The sequence below is a fragment of the Kryptolebias marmoratus genome, linkage group LG10 (assembly GCF_001649575.2).
Source record: "Kryptolebias marmoratus isolate JLee-2015 linkage group LG10, ASM164957v2, whole genome shotgun sequence".
Taxonomy (NCBI): Eukaryota; Metazoa; Chordata; class Actinopteri; order Cyprinodontiformes; family Rivulidae; genus Kryptolebias; species Kryptolebias marmoratus.
Genome location: NC_051439.1, coordinates 17,058,059 through 17,078,535, shown reverse-complemented (window position 1 = coordinate 17,078,535; position 20,477 = coordinate 17,058,059). Strand labels below are relative to the sequence as shown.

General features: G+C 39.3%; 1 protein-coding gene across 1 annotated transcript; it reads right to left on the bottom strand.

Moving 5' to 3' along the window:
- Positions 1–506: 506 nt before the first annotated feature.
- On the bottom strand, positions 507–18,379 carry LOC108236491 (filamin-A-interacting protein 1). Its single transcript, XM_017417161.3, has 6 exons — positions 17,869–18,379; positions 9,258–9,538; positions 8,680–8,853; positions 8,299–8,477; positions 1,342–4,147; positions 507–911 (listed from the first exon to the last, which is right to left on the bottom strand). Exons 2-6 carry the CDS (start codon positions 9,531–9,533, stop codon positions 711–713), a joined length of 3,636 nt encoding a protein of 1,211 aa, XP_017272650.1. The 5' UTR covers positions 9,534–9,538; positions 17,869–18,379; the 3' UTR covers positions 507–710.
- Between the last annotated feature and the right edge of the window lie 2,098 nt (positions 18,380–20,477).

The following is a 20,477-nucleotide window of genomic DNA, read 5'->3' as shown; positions in this document are numbered from 1 at the left end:
ATATATATATATATATATATATATATATATATATATATATAAATTTATTTTAATATATGTTACAGAAGACAGAGCCATTAAAGTGGCTGGTCTGTTTGCAAAGATCAACAAAGCTATCATTACTACATATTTTATTATTTGTATTGTATACATTACATAAGACACGCTGTCTTTTGACACAACGTTTATTTAAAATACTTATTTGTAAAAATTATGTACAGCAAAAAAAATTTACAAAAACAAATACATAATTTACCCAAAACAATTGACCTTACAATATATTCTAAAAACTTTTATGTGTGACAATCAAAACAAAATAAAAGTTAGTAGCATCTCAATCAGATGTAATATTTAACCCAAATATCCACCCCACAACTTTCTGTAAAAACATCTAAAATGCAAAAAATGTGTGAAGCAATGAGAAATAACATTCTCTATGCATAAAAATGAATGGCTTTTTGCATTACTAAAATGCCTCTGAGTCTTGCTGTTTTTTTGCTGAGTTGAATTGGAACAACATACATCTTTGTATTACTCTTTGAAGCACCATAAAGTATTTTATGTATTATTGCTTATATAACATCAGTTAAATGCTGAGATGGGCTGACAACCTGTGCTGGCTGTACCCCGCTTTTTGAGATAAACACCACCTCCCTGAAACCCTAGATCAAGGGTCAAGTGAGTATAGAGAATGGATGGATGGACGTCAGTCAAACTTTCCCTCCATTTTGTAAAGTACTGCTATTCACAGTGGATTTTTTAACCTCTATCTTCACAGACTGACTCTCCGTCCGAGACTCCAGCTTCACTCCACTTGAGATTCCCGGCAAAGCAGCTTTTCCTGCCTTCAGGCTCTTGGACATTGGGATCCGAGTAAGACCTGTGCGAGCCAGCTGGGTTTCATGCCCAATCTGGCAAAAAAAGAGAGTAAAGTTTCTCAGGCAAGTAAAACAAAAGAAAACAAGTTCCATAAAAGAAATAAAAGGCTATTCTAATCCCATTATTCATAAAAATTATGGAAATATCTCTCCTGTATATAGATACAAATAAAAAAAATATCCAGGCTAGGATTCAATGGGTGTAGGCTGTATTTTGTCAGAGTGGACAAAGCTGTACACGACCTGTTTGTGCATGTACACAATCTAGTATAAATGACAACATGACTTTTGGAGAGTTTATATCACCCATCTCTCTCATTCACAAAGAGCATATGAGTGCCACTGTAACACCAATCCAAGATTGAGAAAAAAAAAAAATTGCCATCTAACTGGAGTTGGGGAAAGATAGAAAACTTAAAGAATGGACTAAGTTGAACAAGTCGGATCTTGAAATACAACTTACCGTGCTCTGGGTGGGTCTTGAAGTTGTAGACGTAACAGTGGATATGGTAATACTGCTTGACACTTTTGTCTGCATGCTCCTCGTTGTAGTGGTTGTGATTTGGCGTGGTGAGCGCAAAACTGTCCCAGTCGATAGGGTCAGCTCTTTGTTTTCTGTTACATTAGCCACTGGTCTGACTACCATCTTTGGGGGGATGCTGTTGCCCAGGTGAATATGAATCTTATTATCATCCGTGGTGGTGATGATGCTACCATTGTTTTGGCCCTTTCGGACAGGTATTGGAACCATCTGTTTCTCAGGAGTAACCTTGAACACAGCCCGTCCCATGGTCATTTCCTGAGGTTCTCGGGAAGCAGGTGTCTCGGACACCACAGCATTGCTGATTGTCATAACAGAAACTGGGGACAGCGGTCTTCCTGAGGTAGAAGAGGAGAGTCGACTGCTTTCTGGAGACTTAGCCCTAGATATTGTTGTGATGGTGACTGGAGACTTAGCTCTTTCAAGACCATGAATTCCGGTAGGAGTTTTTCGCCGAGTGGTTGGAGCGGAGCAGGTGGGAATGATTGTGATCCTGGTTTTTGGTTGAGATGGGTTGGGGCTAAGAGGAGCTGAGTTTGAGAAAACATCCTCAGCAGTCGGGCTGCTGATTTCAAGAGTGGCCACATTGTTTTGGTGATCTGGTGTCACTCGGATGTGTAAAGGCTGCCCTTGGTTTTGAGGTGTGGTCAGTTTAGAGGGTAAATGTTCTCCATTGAGGTGCACAGGTTTTTCTAGACTGCTCTCCTGAGGAGTGGGGTCCTTTTTCCTCATCCAGGGAATCCAGGATTTTTTTATTCCAAAATCACTGCTAGATGGACAGCGATCAGCAGCACCGCTTTTTTCACCGGGTTTCTTCAGGCATTTCTGCCTGATGTTATTCATAATGTGGTTCTCTTCTTGAACAGACTTTCTGATAAACCCAGCTGGTGTATCCTCCTCTGTTGGTTCAGCAGATGATGGCTCTGTCTGTACTCCAGTGGATGTGACAGCTACATCCACTATTCTCCTGCCATTTAGGCTGGGTCGCAGTGCTCGACTTTGACGCTTTGCTATCTCTAGCTCTTTGGTGAGATGGAAAACTTCAGTTCCCATGTTCTTGGCCTTCTCTTCCTCCTCCAAGAACCTCTGTTGTAGGATGGAGTAGTCCACTTGGAGCTGAGAAAGCTGGTCTTCTTTGTGCATCAGTTCATGGATCTTCTCCTTGAAAGCTACCACATCGGCTTGTAGCTCTCTGGTTTTGGCCTCCTCTCTCTTGCATCGCTGTCGGAGATCTTCCTCCCGGCTTTCCTCTTCTCCTTTCTCGATGGCTTTGTTCCGTGCTATCTGATTCTTCATTTCCTCCACCTGCTGGGAAAGGACATTTGCTTTTTCCTGTTCAGTCAAAAACTTTTTCTCCAACACATCATACTGATCCTCTGTCTTCATCAAATCTCCCTCCACTACTTCAAGTTGTTTTAGACGGTTTTTCAGGTGCTCAATTTCAAATGTCAGCTCTTTAACTTTGTTGTCCTCTTTCCCGTTGGGGTTAGACATTCTTCCCAGATCACATATCACTGAATTCCTTACGGATAGCTTTTCTGCTTGCTCAAACCCATCCAGCTTCTTTTTCATTTGGCTTATCTTAAAGTTAAGATCCTCTGTTTTATCAGTTTCATAGGCTAGCTTAGTGCTGAGCTCCCCCTTTTCAGCTGTCAAAGCCTCCACTTTGGTTTCCATTTCAGATTTTAGTTTCAGGAGCTTTTTGCTTTCCTCTATCAGTTTCTCAGTCACGTCCATAACCCTAGCCTGCTCAAGTTTGACCATCTTGCTCAGCTCGTCTATTTTCTTTTCATCTGACTTCACAGTTTCCATCAGTGTCTTTCGCTCATCCATCAAAGCAACTGTCAGAGACTTGAGCTTCCTCAGGTCATCTTTGAGGCTTAACTCAGACTTTTCCAACTTGATTTCAGAAGACTCGAGCTCTTTCATACGGATCTTGAGAGCTATCACTTCTTCAGAAAGCTCCTTGGTCAGGACCTTCTCTCTTTCTAGAGTGGTGTGTAACTGTGCACACTCAGCTTTACTGACGCTGAATGCTTCCTCAAGCTTCTCTAACTCCATCATTCTCTTATGGAGCCTCTCTACTTCCAGCCTGAGGTCTTTACTCTTGCTATTCTCCTCTTCTAACCTCTTCCTTAGCTCTTTACATTGATTTTCTGTCTTGGTAATCTCCTCATCCTTTCCTTCCATCTCAAGCACCCGCTTCCGCAGGTTCTCCAATTCAGTAATCAGGTTAGAGCTGCCGCACTCCCCTTTGCTGATCTTCTCTCTCAACTCCTGCATTTCCTCCTCAGACTTCCTCAAAGTCCTGTTGCTTTCCTCCAGCTCATCTACGTTGTGTGTGAGCTCCAAAATTTTAGCATTAAGTTGGCGATTTTGGAGCTCCTGATCAGACAGCTCGGTGCTCATTTCTTCATGTTGCTGGGTGAGCTTACTGGATTTCTCCTTAAGCTCAGCCTCCAGAGTCTGCACCCGGTGGGTGTCCTCCTGAGCGTGCTCCCTGGCTTTGTTCAAAGCCTGGTCCCGCTGCTGGAGCTGCACGCTGAGCTCCTGGACCTGCTGGCTCTGATGGTCCATCTGCTCCAGGTGCTGCTGGCGCTCATTGACCAACATCAAGGCAAAGGACTTCAATTTGACCAGCTCCTCTCGCACCTTGGCCAGACGTTTGAAGTGCTCCTTCTCTTTCCGAACTTGGTAGGCTTTTTCGTTTTCCAGCAGCCTCTTCAATCTGAAAGAGAACAAAGAAAGAATACTTTATGTTGATGATTTAACAGTCAAAAAGTGTGCTCTACATTAGTGGTAGAGCACTCTCAGCTACAACCATACCAATTTGTATCACAGTGCCTGTTAGTAGGTGATAACAAAGACATAAAAGTAAAAAACAAGACCTCCCAGCAAAACTAAACAAAGTAAATAAAAGAACTAGAAGCGCAGAGAGAGTGCAAACCTCCACTAAGGTTTTAGGATCATCGTCATCTGGACTACCAAAACTGAATCACTTTTTTCTTGTGACAACCCTAAGGTTTCCTGGAAATTTCATCAAAATCTGTTCAATGGTAATCTTGCTAACAGACAGACAAATAAACAAACCAACACTACTGACAACACAACCTCCTTGGCAGAGGTAATAATGTCTGTACAAATATTTATATTCTAATGATTAAAATATAACTAATACTGATTAAATATAAATGCATTTCCTCAGAAAAACTAAGGAATGAGCTTGGAGCACAAAAGTGCTGCTGAATCACATTATATAATTATCAGTACTGTAGTACTGTTTTACAAATTCAAGCTTTATTTCCATGTCAAGGTTTTCTTCGCTGAAGAAACAAACAGCCTAGAAAAACACGTTTTTCTTTGAATTTCAAAAACTCAAATTACCACTTTAAACACTGTTTTAAAATAATATCTTATTATAAAGAAAAATCAAAAAATAAATAATCAAATACAATATTTGATTACACAGACTAAGCAAACTGGTACAATCTGGTGAAAAATGGCAAAAATGTACCTCAGAACCTCAAAACACTCCTGCCGTTTTACCCCCTGCTGATGGGACAGAAAACACAAACTGCGAGTGAAAGTTTTACTAACAGCCCCTCGCCGAGCGCTGCTCTTTTCTCTCAGCTTCTTTCTATGCAGCTCATGCCCCGCTCACATCTCCGGCTCCAACAAAAAGCATGCAAAGCAGCCGCGTCTCCTCCTTGTACACTTGTACATTTCTAATCCATCATTCAAAGTGAACATTTTTGCATTGCAAAACAAAGCAAATTAGACCAGCCAGCACAAGGAAGACTGTGCAACCACTAAAAGGACAAAATGAGCTTTATTCAAAACATATTTCAGAATCAGAGTTCATTCGAAACTTACCCATTAATGATGCTCTACAAGCTGCAGATAAACCCATTAGAAATACACCAAGAGTGCAGGAGAAGAGTCTCCGTTTTGCCACAAATCTTTCTCCATCACATGCCAAGTATTTTATCACAACAATGAAAGAGAAAAGAAATTACACCGAAGCGCTCCTGGAGCACCTCCAGTGAGTGATGTGACCTCATCCATACAGGGCAGTAATGTGCACGAGAGTGTGTGTGAGCTGCTCCGCTTTGAGCAGCAGTGAAAGGAGGAGGAACCCAAGCCAAAGCGGAAGGCTTCTGCAAAACTCCCCTCAGTTTTCACGCATTTTTAAACTCAGGAAGCCTTTAAAACTACTGGAAAGAATTTCACCCCTTTCTCAGTGCATGCTGGGTGAAATCAAATAAAATGTTGGTACTTAAAGCCAGAAGACAAGCAGATACGGGAGTGAGAAGAGGATGTGTGTTCGTGTTTCACCAGGGGAAAGTAGAACAAGCTTCCCTGCAAAATCTCCATATAATGAGGAAACCAGACCTAAATGAGCTGAACGGCTCTCCTGGGGTGAAGAAGATCTGGGAGAACAGATCCGATCGGAACAGGAAGCTTTTTGTGCAAGCTGATGCAGAAAGTGGATCATTTTAGATGCAACTCCACATCTCTGTGAATGAATGCAGACAGAAACTCCAAACCTTTTTTTCTGTATTTGTCAGTAAATATATTCACTGATGCATTTTACAAGCAGCTTTTATTGCCAATTAACAAGTGGCTGCTGTAAAAGTGAAATTCTAAATCTGTGCAGAGCGACTCATAACAACCATATTTACACAGTGAGGTGTCACTTAAATTAAAATAACTTTCACTCTAAGATTACTGTCATGGAAAGGTCAAAACCATGATGTCAGTGGTATCTGACACAGATGGTGAAGTCATAAAAGAGTCATAGTTTACTGTTGCTGTGGAAGACAAACTGTTTTACAGTGTATTACACATTAGGCAGGCAAATTAAATGCTCATCTATAGGTGAAGATATAGAAATGTTTAAAGAAATTTTTCTATTATTTTGAAAATGTTATTTTGTATTTCCTGATATACTTGCTCAGAGGCCCCTTTGTGTTGAACACTAACCATAAAAAGTTAGGCACTGTATTCAACAAGCTGACTGAGCATTAAAGTAGAAAACTCAGAGTCTATTTTAACATTTGACTAAAGCATGTTGTTCCTGATATGAACAGTTTGTAGATCTGCTGCAGGTTTTCGTTTTCTTTGCGTGACTCTGAAACTCCATCAGGAGCGGAGGCTGTTTCTTCTGTCAGCCTCCACACATTCCACCGTGCCACTTAAAAATGTTCAACTTCCTGACATATAAATTGCTCCGTTGCATGAAAAGGTGTCAGTGTCTGATGGCTACCAGTCAGAAACAGCTTCCTCAGTGCCCATCCTCTGCATTCCTGCAGATGTTTGGCACAGAACCCCTGACTCTTCTCTCCTCACTCTCAGGCGGCTGTCGGAGATCACGTTGAGAAGTGTGAGATCATGACACGCTTCTGATGGAGCAAACTGTCAAAACACAGATGGACAACAGAAACTCGTGCCTGTTTTTATGTTGGCGTTCTTCTTTTACACCTTTTAAATATATTTGTTTCTAAAGTATGATAACCCTGTGAGCCCTAAGCTATTTTTTTATTTCCACCTGGAAAAACATCCCAGATTTTCTATATGACAGCTTCACACCTGTAGGCCCAAAATGAACAACAGTGAGCTCTGTGAATAAGAGAGTTTTATTCCTTTTACCAGGTAAAGTGAACAGTTTTTAAAGAAAATAGTGAAGGCGGCATTAATGTCCATTAAAGTGTACACATGTGGGTCAGATGGAGGTCAGACCTGCCTCTGTCTTTGGGGTTCTGTCTTTAATAAAACAACCAGAAATATAGATGAAACATTTAGCAGAGGCAAAGGTTCAAGAACAGATATCAGGCAATCAGTTAGTGCTCAGAGGATGTGTTGAGAATGACTCCCAGCTAATTTTAGCTCAGTATCTGAAACATTTCTCGAGTTAAAGTCATTTTGGGGTTTAGCTGTAGCAGCCATCTGATTAACTCTGGAAGTTAATCAGTTGTAGATGAACATCCAGTGATTATTCTGAGACTTTCATTAAAATCCTTTCAGCGGCTCATGAAATATTTTACAAATGCTGCAAACAAACACACACAGACAAGTCCTGGACTGCTGTCTATTATGAAGACTGCAGCAAAGTTCAATAAACTCATCTATGAATAATTTTATTTAGAAGAGCCTCCTTCCTTGTATGAGTTTGATGCACATTTACTCTCTTGAAAGCAGCTTGACTGACTCCTGTGAGGCCCTCTGTCCTCGCAGGGTGTACCTCTCGCGCTCTGATGGTATTTCCACCTTTTCTCTCTCTGATCAGAACTCCACATGTTACAACCGCAGCCATGACCTCATTTCACAGGTGATGTCATGAGAACTTTGTTCTTCTGAAAATGCCCTTTACTGTTTCACTTATGCTTCTTGCACTCAACTTCCAGGTTTATTTTGTTGTCGTTTTTCCAGCAAAAAGCCTGGACCGAAAAGCTTCCGTGGATCAAGTCTACACAGGCCAAGAAGTTCATAATTGACCTCTAAATCTTTCCCTAATTCTTTTAAGAAAAGTTAAAGTTTGTGACTATTTCAAATGGAAGCTAAGACTTGTGATACATGTAGTTCCTTGTTTCAAAATGAATGAGTCTAAAAGCCAAAAATATATCTTGTTGAAGCTGCTGCCCTAACCCACACCTTTTCTTCTTTGAATTAGCTTCAGTTTTCTATCTTTTGTACTAATATGTGTGTCAGTCAGTAAGCAGCAGCTGCAGGCTCATTTAAAAGTCATGACATCACACCAACAATGTTTTATTTGACCTCAAAACACCTCGACACATATGTCAATCAACAGTTTAGAAGTTTAATTTTTATAAACTTTAGTTCTGTGATGCTTCAGCATTTCTTCCCTTTTTCCCTCCTCACCTTTCTCTTTCCTGCTCCAGGAGGTTGGTGAAGTCGTCACTCTTGTTCATGTAGTCGGCGTGTTTGTGTTTCTCCACCTCCAGCTCGTGGACGGTGTGGCGGTGGCACTTTTCAGCCAGCAGCAGCTGGCCCAGCATCCGACTGTACGTCTCCCTGTGCTTCTCCTGCAGACGTTTCAGCTGCAAAAAAAAAAAAAAAGAAGGGCAAAAACTCTCAGGAACGATCGCAAACACATGCAAAGTTTAAAGACACAGTAAAGAAATTTTGTTCCATTTACAAGGGTATGACCTGCAAGACGCTGTGTTGTTTTTCTTGGATTTAAAATAAATGTTGAAAGCCTCACTATCCTTAAAAATTTGATTGCAGGAAATCAGTTCTGACCTCAGCCATGGGTTTCTGGTAAACACTGGGGTTGTGCTGCTTGGTGCCAGTGATGAAGCTGTCCCTCTGCAGAGCTTTAAGGGCCGAACCAGGGGCAGCACAGCCATACTGGGACTCAAAGACCTCCGGAGGAGTCTGCTGGGACTTCATCATGCAGATAACATCTTCCCTGGCCTATAGTCACACACATACATACCATATTACATTTTATGGCCTGAGGAGGACAATAAGCATGCAAATGGGAGAGATGACCTCTACATTAGCTTTTCGACTCAAATATTCAGCACTGAAAAATGTTTAAATACTTAAAATTCTTTAGATTTTGCTTCCAAGGAACCAGACCTTCTTGTAATCTTTTGAAATGATCTTGGCTGATAGTTTTTTGGGGCTTTTTGAAAGCTGTTTTGGGGCTTTTGACAAGTCTGGCTCCTTAGAAGCCACATGGTGGCGCTATTGTTCTAAAACTGCAGTGCATCACGCTGGCTGATCATCCAAGATGCATTTTCAAAAATACGTTTTCTTCTGTTGCTACAAGTCATACACAAAATGTGGAATGACAGTGGAAAAAAAAAAAACACCTGAACTTCTCCTTCCATGATTCCCAGCAGTTTCAACAGATCCTCTTTGGACAGATCTATGATGTCCCTTCGTTTGTCTCCAGCCTCTGTGGACTCCAACAGCAGCTTCTCCTTATCAGAGATCACATCTGCCTCACCTTCCTCCAGCTGAACTCTGGCCTTCAGGCTCTTCCCAGGTACACCTACTTCCTGTTCTTGGTTGATGTCATGGTCACCTGGTGGAACCACAAGAACCCCATTGGCTGGACTCTCCACCCCGCTGCTTTTGGACCTCATCTTACCTGAACCAAACACAGAAGAAATAGGATATTTGTTTGTTGTTGTTGTTTTGCAGTATAATGGGACCCTCAGTACTTTGGCCTTGACCACCTCTCCTGTGAGAACTCTTTATTCACAACCTTATGAAAGTTGGGGGTTTTTTTCTTTTGTTGTCAGTTTACCTAAAATGATTCTGGTTTTGTAAAATAAATTTGATTTTTCCTCAAGCTCAAATCTGCACAAATACACAATATGTGGTAAGACTTTTTTTTTTGGTCCAGCCTATAAGTTATATCAGGAATTTTTTTGGTTTATTTCTCAGTTTTATGAACAATTGTTTTGTGTTTTTTTTAACAGAAATTTTGCTGTTCCTGTATCAGACGTTCTCTGTTGCTGCAAACACACAATGTGGGAAAATTGTGGTCACTTGATGTGATAAAAATATTTCTTTCCTTAAGTGAGAAGATCCCATTGGTGAGCCATAATCCAGATCCATGTGAGTACACCTGAAACTGCAACAATCATCCTTCTGACAGGAAGAGGTGGGATTGCAACCTTATCAGACACACTTCACAAAAAGTTTAACTGATGAAGCTTAAAGTGCACCAAAAGAAACTCTGAATTGTCTTTTAAATTGATTAACTATATATAACAGAAAAGAAGAGAAAAGTAGACTTGTACATTTGTTCTTTCTTGGGTTCAAATGCTGTTTAAAAGAATATGTTAATAAATTGCTTTCTTGTATCATTTGCTCCTGAGCCAGAGAGCCCAATAATCCATGGTCCCATTATCCATCTCATAAGTAGGTAAAAAAAGCAGTGCTTTTAGTGAGCTAATCATCTAAAAGTTGCTGGCAATAGGAAGGTAGTTCAAAAATGAAGGAGCTCTAATTTTTTCCCCTACATCTTTATTCGTTTTAGCTAGTCTGCTGTGTACGATAAGACAATGAAGTGAAGAGAAATTAGACTCATAATTTGTGGTTTCAGAGGTTTGAAAGCTTTTGATTAACATCAAGAAAAACGTTTATCTTCCGCTGTAATGGTGTTCGGGAAAGTTAAGAAAGCAGTGAAGTTTAATGATGCCTGAAGCCAGTCTCTTTGAATTCCACCTGCTTCCAGGAAAAATACCCACGGACAAAACTAAGAAGGGGTGAAAGATAACACCGCCTGCATCCTTGAGTTCAAGCAGAGAAGGAGAAAAAAAGCACATTAAACGCACTCTTTATCTGAGTTCTCGGAGTTCATTTAGTTCACGCTGGCTTCAAGGTGATCTGGTTCATAACCGGAGATTCATTTCAGACTCTTCATTCCTGTTCAGAACTATTAGTTTCAGCCATTGGCTCAATATCACTGGGTCCTGTTCTGCACCAGTTTGTAGAAGGTGTCCGTGGCACCATTTAGCCAGGGGGTTTGAATGTTTCCTAGAAGTGGAGGGCATTAAGACATCCAGCGGTGATGAACCACTCAAACATGTAAATGAAATGTAATGTCAATGACTAGAACAAAATTCCTGAGCGCAAGTAACACGTTAGTTGACGCAGAGTTAGAAACTTGCTGGTTTATTTTTAGTTTCTGGGCTGAAGCCAAGAAGATGCGGAGGAGCTACTGTAACAGAGCGGCTCGTTTTGCAGGTTCACTCTGGTTCAACAGAGAAATCAGGGTTGTGGGTTTGTCACAGCTGAAGGTTTTACCTGTAGACGCCTACAGACATGGATCAATTCGTTTGTAACTTTTTGTCGAAGAAAGAACAATACACAAAGGTCACTGAATTAACTTGAAACTAACAAAAGTGATAAAGAGAAGAGGAAATACTCTCTCTCTGAGAGCTTTGCACCTGTCCACAGGTATTTTGTCCCACTTCTCATGAGCAAACAGCTCCAGCTGGCTCAGGTTTGACGAGTTCCTTCTCCAGACTGCATGTTTCAGCTCATTCCACAGATAACCAGTAGGATTTAGATCAGGGCTCAGAAGGCCACTTCAGAATAGTCCAATGTCTTGTTCTGAGCCATTCTTTGGTGTTTATAGCTGTGTTTGGCTCATATTCCTGAAGGAGAACCCATGACCTGTGACTGAGACCAAGCTTTCTGACACTCAGCAGCACATTTTGCTCCAGAATATCTCAATAGTCTTGAGATTACATTAGACCCTTTATTGCCAGAAAGCTCCAGTTTTGTCTCCTCTGTCCTAAGGTGATTCTCCCAAAAGCTCCACTTTGGCTCAAACAGCTCTTGAACTAAATACGTGAAAATAAAAGATGAGTGAATGAAAGTGAATAAGTGTAAAGTGTAAAAATGGTGACTGTAAAACCAAAATGGGAACCAAAAGATGCCAAACCATAAAACTTCTTCTCGTTTTTGTCTAAATGAATGTTGCTTTCTGCATAAAAATAATGTGATACATATAGAAAATTGACTGTAGAACCTTTTTAATTAAAATGATTGATTTATTTTAGTTTTTACCTTTTAAGACTTACTAAACAGCCTGTTTGTCATTCATTAAGATTTCTTTGCAGTCTGATTCACCGCGACTGATCACTGTGGTCTCTAATTTCATGAATTCTTGTAAAACAAATGGGGATTTCTGAGCTGCATGGCCTGCATTCCAGTCTAGCATGCAACACTGCCAGTTGTTTTTATGGAATATAAAGGAGAGTCTCTGAGGTCCACTTCAATCCACCACAATGCTCACTCAAATTCACATCATGTAAACCACAAGGCACAACCGACTCGCTGGAATCTAGTATGAAAGAAGGCCCTAAAACCTGCAAGACTCCAGTGAAGGTCTAAACCTAAATTTAAAATGGAACTCTAATCTGTAATGAGGTTTGCTCCAAGTTCAGCTGTCGCATATGTGTGTGTGTGTGTGTGTGTATTTATATATATATATATATATATATATATATGTTCTTGCAAATGCACGTTCTGACATTCTAAAGCCAAAAAGGAAGCTGTAAAACTTTACCAAAGTGATGTTTTATATGTAACTTTTTTTAAATCTTAACCTTCATTTACCTTAAGCCAGTTCAAATTCCCGTTCCCATTTATTTAAAATGAGTATTTTACACTTGAGGATGAATTTATTTGATTTAAGAAGCAGACGCATAGTTTTATGGTTCAACTAAAAAGCTAATAACAGAAAATGTTTTTATTTAAGATATTAAGAGCACACGTTGGGATTTGCTGCATTCTTTGCTCTGTACTTTACCTTAAAGTATTTACTGTTGATTTGAGGACACTGGTCAGCCTTTAGGGCTTTCATTGGTATTAAACGAATTACAGTATTATATAATTAGTTTATGAATCAGTAGGAGTGCTTCAAAGGCTTTTTTGGGACACACAACATCAAAAAGACAAAATATGGCTGAAAGTAAGTAGGTTTTGTCCCACTTGTGCAACATTATATTCTGAAAAGTTAGGAAACTATAGCGGAGAGGATGGGAGGAACAAGTCTGGGATGCAGCTGTATATAATAGAACATCACATCATCAGAAAAATAAGTTTAATTCAGTGCATTTGGGTGGATTCTTATTAAGAGACATATGTGACCAAAAAGGGAATGGGGGAAGTTTTGAGTCTTTGCTTGTTTGTTCATGCCACTGGAGTAAATGTAGTAGAAGCAACAAATAGCAGCCCACCAAAAAACAGAAACTTTGGTTTAAAATGTGGCTGTGGATGAGAAAGGAAGCTAAAAATCAATCCTGCTAATAATAAAAGAAATGTGACCATGCAAGGGTACAAATCTGTAATCTGTTTCTTGAATCTTGATGGTCATCTTCTTTGCCAAGACTTCCAATAACCTTATAGATTCATTTTACTCAAGTTCTGAAAAATACCATTACTGTTGGAGGACTGTGATGAGGGTTTCCATACAATACCCTCTCAGATTATTACACAATATTATTATTATTTCATAAATTCAATCTTTTCCAGCTTGTTTTTTTTTTTGTAATGATGACTTCTATTAATACCTCTTAGCCACAAAGTAATGCTGACATGTCACACAGGAGCAAAATGTCAGCTTAGGTGGTGGGTTTCATCTTGTAGTAATTTCCTGATGTCACATTAACCTGATCCTCTCACTGGAGACAACTGTAGCTTCAGCAGTTATGGTTTCTCCTGATGAGCAAACTAAGGATTATGATCTGTATTTATTACTGTTAGAGCAAAGATATTTTATGTCTTTTGCTTTATTTGGAGTTTAGCACAGGTAGATTGTGATTTGGACTCTTACTTGTTGCGTTTTTTTTGTCTTGGTGGGTGATGTAAAGGTGACAAGTGCAAAATGCTGTATTTTCTTCACATTAAGGCATCAAATTGGGGTTTAATTTAAACTTCATATGTCTAATCATCTAAAAAAAAGTTGCACTGTGACACCTTTCAGTTAAAATATTTATCTTTAAATACTAGTTTATAATAAAAATGTAGATATTAAGGTGATTTTCTTTCATTAGTTTTTATTTTCATGTTCCAAACTTTTTTACTATCCATTTATTCATTAGTGACACATACCAAACCTGACCATTTTATTCCTACCTACTCTTTTATTTTACTGTGCAACCAAACAGAATATTCCCCCCCAAAATTACAAAAAATATATTGTACCAGATAAGAAACCAGCGTCAGTCTCTTGAATAAAAGTCTAGTTCTCTTCATGTCATCTACTGTCAACATTAATATTACTAATTCTACATTTTGTTTCCTATTACACGACAGTAATCCAATAGAAAAGAGTTAGTCTGAGTTTAAAAAAATAGCAACTACCTCTCAATTTACAGGTTTCATGAAAATCTAATACATTTTGCACCACTGGCCAAGACAGGCGCAGCACATTTTTTTTGTCTCATCACCCCCTGGCAGGGTGGTTATGAGATTGTAAATCCAGCTGTAAACATTTAATCAGTGCTGAACAACACTTTATGTTTTTTAACTAACCATTAGATAGAGTTTAACATCTATGATGAGATGTTGGAGACAAAAACAGGTACACAATTTAAAAAAACAGCCTGTTTTGAAGGAATGCGTACTGCCTGCGGCCTTGCATGTTTTAAACAAAGATCTTGTGTGATCTGTTAGTGTTTGGAGTATGTGTTAAAGATGACCCTCAGCGAATACCACACCAAATTTTAGTTCAGTAGCTGTAAAGCTGACTGATTTATAGACACATTTGTGCTTGATAAGGTCAATTAGCTGAATTGCGTTGACTCCAAAAGTTAATCAGCTTTAGAGGTAGATTTAATTATGCCTTTCTAAGAGTTTAATTAAAATCTGTCCAGTTGTTCATGAAATATTTTGCTATCAGACAAAGACAGACACACACATACACACACAGGCAAATACATCTTTGTAGCATTAATAAAGAGGACAAAGTGAAAAGTGTAACTTCATTTTATCACTCTGTTCTCCAGTGGTCATAATGTTATGGCTCTGTGAAATGTCCTGGACTTCTTTTGCCCCCTGAGCCAGAAAGTTACACTTTTTTTTTTTTTTTTTTGAACACAAACTCACAGTTTCACTCCCTGAAATGCTCGGAATGATAACTCACCATTTGGATAATCACACCAGTCCAAATCTCCAAACCACAACCAGTTTCAGTTTTATAGGTGTAGATTTGGATTGTTTTATGTTGTTCTATTGTTCATTGTTTACCTTTTTCACACAGGCAAAAAGGACCGATTCCAGTAAAATGAGTCAGAAATAACATGGTAGATGTGAAGGACCCTGTCTGATAAGAAATCTGTAAACACTTTTAGTCTTCAAGGATAATTAGGAATAATCCTCGGAGATGTGTCATGCTTTTCAGATTTATTCTGAGTAACATCGTCGGGAAGACGAGGCCTTTGAGTGTGTGACATCATCACACAGCTCACATGATTGTGTCATGATTGTGTCATTTCACCTCAACAAACATTTAGAGGGTGGAAATATGGGAACAATTTTCTACCCTCAGTGAAATTTCAAATGTCTTTTACAACCAAGACGCAGGAAATTAACAAATCAAGCATTTGCAGCAACTAAGCTTTACTTTTTAACGAACGCTGCGTTATCACGTGATCTTGAGAAGATCTTGGGTTGCTATGGAGTTTAGGGACTTATTTTTAAACGAAGGCAACATGAGTTACGAGTGCGACTGCTCTGCGAATCATCCTAATGTGTCTAAACTGTATGTTTGGAATTCGAGCCTGGAGGCACTTATACGGCTGGAGCAGCACATGTGTCAGTGACAGCTGCTGGTGAGGCCCCGCAGACCTACAGAAAACACCCACCACTGACAGTCACGAGCTCCACCTCCTCCGTTGTGTTTCTGTTCATAAAGACTGACCCACACAAACACACAGTTCTGCCCCAAAAGTCCTTCATTGTTCTTGAATTCCTTAGATTTTTTTTTCTTCAAATACCTCGGACAGTCTTCTAATCTCTTAAAGTATTCTTAAACAATATTTCTTTAGGCTTTTCTTTAACTTGGTTTAATTTTCCACTCATTTTCAGTTCATTTTATACCATTTAAGTCACCAGTTGTTCCAATTTCTTTAGCTGACTATATGAAAAATGCCAAAGATAATACAGTTTGACAGATATAAAATAGTATTTTATTACTTGTAAGGTGATTCCTACAGCTTTTAGTTGAAAACCTGGTGTACAGTCAATGATCTAATAAAGGTTGATGCATCTCTCAGGTCCTGTGTCAGGTCTTTGCTGGATTTTCTTTTCTACTTGGTAAAGATATAACTGTTAATCTGCCTCAGATTTCTGGCCAGAAACTTCAAACTCTCAGCTACTGTCAGTTTTGTGTTTTCTGAGGTCAGTTTGTTGTGGCGGCCATCTTAAATTGTGTTGGCTCCAAAAGTTAATCACTTGTAGATGGATGTTCTGTGATCATTTCCTGAAAGATTCATAAAATCTGTTCAGTGGTTCATGACATATTGTGCTAACAGACAGACAAGCAACCCCCCTCAAACACATACACACAAACACAAGGCAAAAACATTATCATTTACATTCTTCTTTTGGTAATGATGGACATTTTATGACTTTTACACAAACATAAATGTTTGAATAAGATAAAAACAAAGGAAATTATTTGCAAGAAAGCTGGTAACAAATACAAGCAAATCCAAAGGAACTGATCATCTATCATACAGTATGTTGGAGTGTTAGATGGATGGTGGGACTTTACTTTAAAGTTGCACGTACGTCTCACAGCTAAACTATGTCACCTTCTGCAACAACTGACACAGAGCCATTGTAATGCCATGAGCTCAGCCTCAGATCTCAGATCAGCAGCTTCTTGGCAAACACCCAAACTGAGCTTAGCTCTGTTTCACTTTAAACAGGGACCACATTATTGATTTACAGTAAGACTGATTCATTTACAAGCTGGGACTGATAAATGTTCACAAATCTATCTTTTCAAGGAGCCATTTAGCTGATTGAAGTCCACAGACTGTTGAGGGCATGTGTGGAACAAGCACAAAAATGTTAATGAGGAATATTTCTGCAGCACTTCTCCCTGTCCTGAGTTAGTGGTTATATCTCTGAGTGCTTTGGGACCCTGTGAGCTGCAGAGGGTGGCAGAAAGCTGTTTTACCTGTCGCATGAGCCACACTCTCCTGACATTTCCCATTTTCCTTTCAGACGAGGTGATGTCACGCCTTGACAAACAGCGACTCCCAGGAGCCGTGAGATGACTTCATGAAACGGAATTCGTTTTGGCATCTCAACAACCCCAAAAATATTCAGGGTGAGAGATGTCCTCCTTCTGCGGCCCGTCAAAGCTCCGGCTAAAGCAGGAGTGTGTGTTTGTGCAGTTAGAGCTACAGTACACTGCGCTGCAGAGGCGTTGGAGATGAGTTGAGGGCAAAGGTCACATGTAAGTGCATATAATTCCCAAAGATAATGTCTTCTGGATCAGTGAGCTGCTTTCACTTTTTTCCGGTGAAGCCGTGGGCTCGTCCTCCCACATGTAAATCAGAAAATTCTTTGCACTAAAAGCTCTCATTCATTCAGTCATTGAGAAATGTTTGATTCATAACTTTTGCTTTTCTTTTTGCGCTGCCTGAATGCAGCCTTATTAACTCTAAAAGCAGCCTTTTCAAGATAATTGTTGCAAAAATCATTCAAATATGTAGGAATCTGCATTATTTGAATGAATAATTAATGAGCTGATTAGTTTGTGACCATTCATTTGGTGTGAATTAGTTCAAACCGCCACTCAGATAAAGTTTCATAAAACTGATGTCAACTATAGCAGCACTTTTAGATAAACTAATTTCTGACTAAAAGTTTTTTTTTCTTTTTTGTTTCCCACACAAGAGCAGAGAGAAACCTTTTTTTATCATTAAAAAGAAGCTTGCTTACCTGCTGCTGTGATTTTCCCAGGTTTAAGCGTTTAACAGCCCAAATTATCCTTTAAAAAAAAAAGACAGAAAAAGGAAGAAATGTGTCCACTCGTATCCTCTGGTTTAAAGTGGGACGCTAAAATCCATCTTAAGCTCCTGTTCGCTCTTGTTTCAGGTCTTCGGTTGATAAAGGGAATGGCAGAGAGCAATAACAGAGCTCTGGAACGTCCCTCCCTCCTTCCCTCCTTCCCTCCTTCCCTCCTTCCCTCTATCACTCTCACAGCCTGCCCGCTTCACTCAGGAGGCAAACGGCTCGTTTTCCTTCCTCCCTATCTCGTCAAGAAGCCAGCTGATGGGTGTGTGAAAGTTAAAAAAAAAGTCAGAAGAGAGGCAGAGGTGCTGTGTGATATCCTTTGTCACAGAGCCAGCTCTTTTTACTCCTCTCTTGTCTTCCTGATTAGACTCCCAGAACAGTAGAGCTCTATATTTAACTCGTCCTGTTTTGCCAGAATGGCTGCTGTTGGCAGCTGAGGCGAGCTGAACCCTGGATGTTTTGGCCGGCTGGTGACAGAGCTAACTCCCCGCACGCTGACCCTCGGTGACAGCTGAACCATTCGAAGCCATTCTGTCATCCTGGGAAAGTCCAGTGACAGCAGCCATCAGAGGTCCAAACAGAAGTCTAAGCAACCACTAAACTGCAGACTCCAGAGGGCTGAGTGTGGTTAAACTCTGCAGCACTTTGGCAACTTCACTCTCTTTTTTTGTGTGTGAAAACAAACTTATTTCGGGCATCAATGTGAATGGTTAACTTTGCCCCGAGAAAAATGCTGCATAAACACACCAAAACTTGGTTCTCCTCTTTGTTTTCAGGTCCACCAAAAACACAGTATATCTTATGATCTTTAAGGAACATGTTATTTCAAGCGAAGTCGACTTTTTAAGAAAAAAATGCTGAACCCGTATACCATATCTGTACTGATTTACTCATCCAACATGTAGTTCAGTGCAGAAACTTTAAAGTCGCTGTAATTTACACTCAAAATAGTTGGAAATTAATATTTTCTAAACAAGAGCTGCAAGAATTATAAAAGTTGTAAAACTAAAAATGTAATAACCTGCAATATAAAAAGCATAGAAGTATAGATTTTTAGCATTTTTGGCAGACCATAATATGTCATGACCTTTGATGCCTAAACCTTTTCATGCTGATTTTCATTTAGAAATATAAGGTGTTTTTCTGCCAAGCCAAGAAAACAGAGGATTTACTTTAAAACAAAATCTTTTAGGTTTGGGACAAACTTGGATCTGACAATACTGCAGTCAGTTCAAATCCATTGTTCTTATAGTATGATACTATCAACTGTTAGTTGATAGTATCATATCTAAGTATTTTTCATCTAACACAAAAAGATCAAGTCATAAATGGATATATTCAGTAGACTCCACATTTTATTAGTCACTAAATTACACTTTTTCTTTGACTCTCCTCCAAGGACTTCTTATAAAATGATAAACAGTGTTTAAAAAATATAAATGTTTTTAAAAATATTTATTTATTTGTACCAAGGAGTTTTCCTCTGAATATGCTGTAGCTTTTTCTCTGATTAAAGATCTAACTATAGTAAAAGCTCTGATGACTCCCAAAATATGCTGCGTTTTACAAATAACTTAATGACTGAATCCGTGTCTGGAGTTTTTCCTTCCACTGACCGACTTTAACAACAGCTTTAATTCATTAAAACAGACTTAGAAAGGATTAGTTGCCAATTCCTTACGTTTGTCAGTTCTTCTAATGGAAGCACTGAAGTTACACAGAGATTTGCATCTAATGAGGGTCAAACCCAGGGGGAGAAGCTTCATCAAAATTATATCCATCTACATTTTGCTGACCTAACCAACACATGCTGAAACAAATAAAAATGCCTAATAAAATCCCTTTGTTCCTGACCTGATATGTGTTATCTGTTGCTTGTTAATGTTTGTCTTCTGTAGCTCATAAACAATCACTGACTCTTTTCTTATCCTGATTTGAACGAACTGACTTTATAATTTGCAGTTTGCGGATGTTTTGTGGTGCAGTTACATTATATGAGAAGTCAAGGGAGTGGACCACAGTCTGCATGGTGCCCAGAGGGAAACTCTACATGCACAGAATGACAAAACAAACATAAACTCCCCGATGAATGATATAAGTAGGACATGGACACGTTCTTTGTTGCGTATCGGACTTAAAAGTCGATTTGTTCAAACCGAATCGTTGCTGGTTCATGCAGGTTGTGGTGTTGATGTAATGTTTGGTTCAAAAGACAATTAATCAGACAATCAGATTGAGAATTATTCCCTAATTCTTGTTTTGTTCATTTATTTTATTTCTTTTATGTCTGTCTAAGCAGATCGGACTGTTTTTGAACATGCTTGAAAGTACACTTTAAAACACCACCACCCTTACGTGTGACCCTCATTGTGAAACAAAACAAAGAAAACTAAAAAAAAAAAAAAGACAAAGCACATTTGTTCCCCAGGTGCTTTCCCTCCCCACATATGAAGTCATCCTCAAACATGTCGGATCGAAGAGGAAGATCTATCCAAAGTGAGGTCATGAGGAGGGTATGTTATTCGAACGCCATC